The 5468-nt window shown below is 40.5% G+C and overlaps 1 protein-coding gene across 1 annotated transcript; it reads right to left on the reverse strand.

Annotated features, from left to right (window-relative positions):
* Positions 1–307: 307 nt before the first annotated feature.
* Positions 308–4872, reverse strand: FABP9 (fatty acid binding protein 9). The gene is made up of 4 exons (XM_002710656.5): positions 4605–4872; positions 1694–1866; positions 662–763; positions 308–491 (listed from the first exon to the last, which is right to left on the reverse strand). The coding sequence occupies exons 1-4, from the start codon at positions 4678–4680 to the stop codon at positions 441–443; spliced, it is 402 nt and encodes a 133-aa protein (XP_002710702.3). The 5' UTR covers positions 4681–4872; the 3' UTR covers positions 308–440.
* Between the last annotated feature and the right edge of the window lie 596 nt (positions 4873–5468).

Genomic DNA, 5468 nt, shown 5'->3' on the forward strand with positions numbered 1-5468 from the left:
ATCTTTATATCATCTATCAACATTTAATCTAACTGCATTAAGCACAGCCAAACTTCTATAAAAATAAAAATCAGCAATGTTGGTTTTTAGCATCTCTGCTGCCTAAAATAAGCTTAAGTGAACAATATATCCTTTGTGGTCACATGAATGGGATGGGTCCATCAATAGAAATTGAAGGTCTGTGCAAGTCAGGCAGGCAGAAGGGGAGGGGGGACCTTGATGCTGTTATAATCAGCCTAGGAAGTCACTTCTTGCCTCTCCAATTGACCAGACTATCCTTAACCACATTACCAAACAACTCCAAAAGTGTACTTAATTTGATGCTTTTATTGAGTAAATTTAGATTCAGATTTTTTTTGAATCGCTGGCCTTCAGGCAAAGATTCTTCAAATACCAGCCTCCTGTTAGTGCACAACTTTTCATCGATGCGGATCACTTCTTCACACCTTTTCGTAGATTCTAGTGCTGACAATATTATTCATGGTACATTCCTAAAAGCGAAGCGGGATCTATCAGAGTCAGTAAATGACATGCTTTAATCTGCCCTGTCCCTTTCTCCCTGGACCAAACCCTGAATTTACACTACAAGGTCAACTGAGGAGTTTTAAAGGCATGCAAACCAATAGGATCACACGAAAGTTTCAATTTAGAGAGAACTCACCACTACCATTTTTCCATCTACTATTTTTCTTTTGATTGTTGTTTCTTTGTCAAGCCATTTTTGGACCTGAATCATTGAGCCACTGTCCAATGTTACTGTGCTCTAGAGATACAGAAAGGAATTAGTTAGAAGCAGTAATTCATCACATTCTAGCCTACACAAGACTTTTTAATTTATGTTTTGAAATTTCTTTCTTCAAAATCTTCATCTCCATTCTTGGCTAACTTCAACTAGAATTCTCCAGAGACTACTCAATGAATGCTTCTTCCAGGCAAATGAAACCTCAGCTCTCTGTGCATAGCTGTACCATTCTATATGACCTTTTAGGAATGACAAAGGGTGCTATGGCTTGGGTGTTGACCATCACTGAAAAACCCATGGATTAAAGGCTTGGTCCTCAGGGTGGTGCTGTTGGGAGCTGGTGGAGCCTTTAAGAGGTGGGGCCTAAAGGGAAGTTCTTGGGTTAATGGAGGACTGCCCTTGGAAGGTAGTTGTATGACCTCTTGGGTTCTCAGGAGAGGACTGTTATAAGAGCCTGAGTTGGGCCTCATCTGCTCTCTTTCTGTGTGAGAGATGTGTCCTTCTGCTCCTCTGTGTGCTCCAGTTGTGATGTGCCACCAGCTACTGTTCTCATCAGAGACCAAAACAAAGGGCCCACCCAATTTTGGCCTTGAACATCCACAACTGTGAGTTAACTGAACCTTTTCACTTTATGAAGTTAGTTGCCTCAGGTATTTTGCTGTGATGATGCAAAGCTAACACAATAGGAGATCAGAAAAAAAGTGAAAACAATTTGAGTTTTGATAGTGCTGTAGTTAACCATCAGAATAATTAGCTAAAGAACTGACTTTAGAGTTACGCAGATACTAACAAAACAGGCCCAAATTCACTAAATACACTTGTAAGTCAAATTACACAGAATAAATCATGCCTAACCACCTTGTATTTTCTTTCCTCCTTCCTCTCTCTCTCCCTCTCTCTTTTCCCTGCTTTTCTTTTGCAGATTGTTGGCCACCATGGTTTAGTTCTGACCTTCACTTTCCGGTTGTCTGCTGTAGTTTCATCAAATTCTTCCTCCAGCTTGAAGGAGATCTCGGTGTTCCTGAAAGGACTCTCTGTTCTGATGTTCACTGTATCCCCATTGACACTAATACTGACGCTTGGCTTCACTAACCCTGCCGCGTTCCGGGCGGCAGAACTCACTCCTGGAAGAGGGAGAAAGCAACACACCTTATTAAGACATTTGGGCAGCAGTGTTTACATTTTTGGAAGAATTTTCCAAGAATGCATAGCGTTCCACATTGAAGTGCTGAGTATTATACAGTAGTTTCTTTAATACTTGTATATCTGGATTGAACCAGATCCTCTCGATCTTAAGGTGTATCTCGCCATTTTACGTGACATTGTGAAAAGCTAAATTTGGGGGCTGGCACTGTGGTGCAGCGGGTTAACGCCCTGGCCTGAAGCGCCGGCATCCCATATGGACACCGGCTCTGGTCCCGGCTGCTCCTCTTCCGATCCAGCTCTCTGCTATGGCCTGGAAAGCAGTAGAAGATGGTCCAAGTCCTTGGGCCCCAGCACCCACGTGGGAGACCTGGAGGAAGCTCCTGGCTCCTGGCTTCGGATCGGCACAGCTCTGGCCATTGAGGCCAACTGGGGAGTGAACCAGCAGATGGAAGATCTCTCTCTCTGCCTCTCCTCTCTCTGCGTATAGTTCTGACTTTCAAATAAATAAATTAAATCTTAAAAAAAAATAAGAAAAGCTAAATTTGCTTTCTGAGGCAATTGGACTTTCTCTAAAGTGTTCATTTGTGTGGTATATTTTAGGTGACCAGAGCGTGTATTTGCTTCATGACATTTTCCAACAGTGCAAGAGGGGCTTATCTTAGAGCCTGGACCTGCTGTTCAAGTTGGGGATTTTCCAGTGTCAAACTTGGATACTGCAGTAGGTGTAAGAGTTCACTCCTTTTTTTTCTGTCTTGATGTTGAATTCTATTTCATGTTCAGACCATGGAACCAGTGCCAGGCGTCCTGGTACAGAGAAGCAGAGACAGACCCACGAAGCTCTAAGACAAGCGAGGTAGGTAAAACCTAGGCTCTAACTTTGCCACTTCCTAGCTTGTGCAGATACTTACTTTTTTATAGATTTATTTGCTTATTTGAAAGGCAGGGCAACAAAGAGATGAAAAGACAGAGAGAGATTTTCCGTCTGATGATTCACTCCTCAAATGGCTCCAGGGGCTCCATGTGGGTCTCCCACATGAGTGACAGGGGCTCAAGTACTTGAGTCATCTTCCACTGCTTTCTCAGGCACATTAGTAGGAAGCTAGATTGGAAACAGAGTACCGTGGACTTGAACAAGCCCTCAAACTTGGGATGTCAGCTTGCAAGGAGAAGCTTAACCTGATGTACTATAAGGCTGGCCCTCTTCTCCAACCTCTAAAATATGGATAATTAATTAGTACTTACCTGACAGATGTGCTAGAAAATTAACTGAAAGGACTTAGCGTGGTACTGACACATAGTAAGTACTCAGCTGTTACTCCTCGTGTCCTGCCTAACCCTAGCTCTCAACGAACACAGAGCTGTTCTGACTCTCAGCCCCGAATTTCTTATATGCCCTCAAATTTTAGTTAAAAGCATGGAGTGCATGCACCGTTGAAGTGACAGGGAAACCTGCTTACTCCCTGGGAAACTTAACCCTGTGTGAAAAAGAGACAAACGTTACATTTGGAAGCACACTGACTTCTTATCAAGAGGAATAGGCATTGCTGCTTCACTGGCTAGAATGAACAAACACAACTAATAGCTGTAAGCATCCATTGGTCATTTCAAGCAAGTTAAAAAAATAGTAGAGAAAATCCTTCATTTTACGTACTTGTATAATTTATTATTCCATGAAAGATTTCTCTTAATTAAATAAGAAAAATATAAAATAATTGTTAATCTTCTAGCATTACTAAAAAAAGGTTTAGCTATCATATTCCCCATCATATTTGATGTTCACTATGCTACTTGAATTATAATTAAAAGATAAGTAGGGTTTATACTTCTTTGTCCAATGGTGAGATATTTAGTAAAAAAAAAGTTCAATTTCTCCCATCAAAATTCAGAATTCCTCAATTAGTGTTTTCAAATGTTTCCCATATGTATAAAAACTCTAAATGCTAACCAATGAGAAATTTGGTTTGTTGTTACTGCTCTTTTAAAGTTATAACTTAAAGCAAACCTTGAAACAAATGTAATTGACAAATTTACTTATACATGGTGATTACTGTATATACATTTGATTTTGGAAAAAGCTATTCAATTAAATGACAAACCAAACAGAAACTCTACATAGATGTTAGGATGAAGTATTTTCAAGAAAGAATAAATGGGTTCCAGTTATATCTAGAGAGAGGCATTAGTAAGCCTAGTATTTTAAAAGGAGACAATTGGGACCAGTGTTGTGGCTTAGTGGGTTAAGTTGCATCCTGCAATGTAGGCATCCTATATGGGCCCTGGTTCGAGTCCCAACTGTTTCACTTCTGATCTAGCCCCCTGCTAATGTGCTTGGGAATGCAGTGGAGGACAGCCCAAGTGCTTGGGCCCCTGCACCCATGTGGAAGACCTGGAAGAAGCTCCTGGCCCGTGGCTCTGGCCTGGCCCAGCGCCAGCCGCTGCAGCCATTTGGGGAGTGACCCAGTGGATGGAAGATCTCTCTTTGTCTCTGTGTCTGTAACTCTGTCTTCCAATTAAATAAAATAAATCTTTAAAAAAAAAAAAAACAAGCAATTATTACTATTAATAGGGAAAATGAAAAGTAGATACATAAACTATGTTCATCTCAAGTGAATTTGCCTGAGTTTTAGAAAAGAAAATTGTAAGAAAAGTCATCATAAAATGCCAACCCAGTCATATCACCAAATGCTTTCCCAAATCTTACAGTAGTATTTCTCACCCAGTTCTTTCATGTAATCCTCAAAGTTTTCACTGGAGACCAGCTTCCAGGTTCCCAAGAAAGGCTCAACCATCATGGAAATCTTGTTGAGAAAAGACACTCCCAACTGAAAGCCAAAGAAATGTGGGCAGTACAGTGTTCCCAGGACCTTAATTTAAAGAGCATCATTGTCACATGACCTCTCGGAAATGGCCAATGGGGCAGCAGCAGGACTGAAGATTTCAGGCACCAGCATTTGACGCATTTTATTTATCTCCAAATGAAGAGACTGAAAAATTAATATGTAAAGTTGAATTCAGGTCAACAATGATAGCTTCTGGCAAAGAGATTTATATCCAAGAGTCACCTAATGAACATTACTTGTGGAATGGAGACAATTTTCAATTAGAGATTAGCCTTTAAGAATAATGAATGCTATCACTTCTCAGCCTTTGGGCTAAGATCAAGTGAAGAATAATGAATGTAATGAATGCTGAGTCATCCAAGAAGGAGTATCTCAACAAATGTCTGATGAATACCTACAGGGGTATTTTCTCACCCAAGACAGGGACATCCTTGATTGGTCCACCTCAGTTATCTTTTTTGTTGTTGTTTTCTTGGATAAGGCACAGTGCCAGAAAATACTCTTCATTAAAATAATGTCTTCCCTTCCCTTCCTTCCAGGGTTGATGAGTTGATATCAAAGTTAATGTAACTGAAATGCCTACATTTGCTTCAAGTGAAGTGTAGGGTATTATTAATATTATCATTGTTGTTAATCAAGTGTAATTGAGGACTAGGAAGAAAAGTTACAATTATCATTGAAGGGTGGCTTGTGATTTAAGCCTTAGAAGGAGGTGGAGCCTGGAAACTTTATTTTAACAG

This window comes from Oryctolagus cuniculus, chromosome 6 (assembly GCF_964237555.1).
Source record: "Oryctolagus cuniculus chromosome 6, mOryCun1.1, whole genome shotgun sequence".
Taxonomy (NCBI): Eukaryota; Metazoa; Chordata; class Mammalia; order Lagomorpha; family Leporidae; genus Oryctolagus; species Oryctolagus cuniculus.

Coding starts and splice junctions, on each gene's coding strand:
- FABP9 (XM_002710656.5), bottom strand. CDS start 4,680: ATGATGGTTGAGCCTTTCTTGGGAACCTGGAAGCTGGTCTCCAGTGAA. Junction 764..1,693: donor CAGACAACCGGAAAGTGAAG/GTCAGAACTAAA, acceptor CTGTATCTCTAG/AGCACAGTAACATTGGACAG. Junction 492..661: donor TAGATGGAAAAATGGTAGTG/GTGAGTTCTCTC, acceptor CTTCGCTTTTAG/GAATGTACCATGAATAATAT.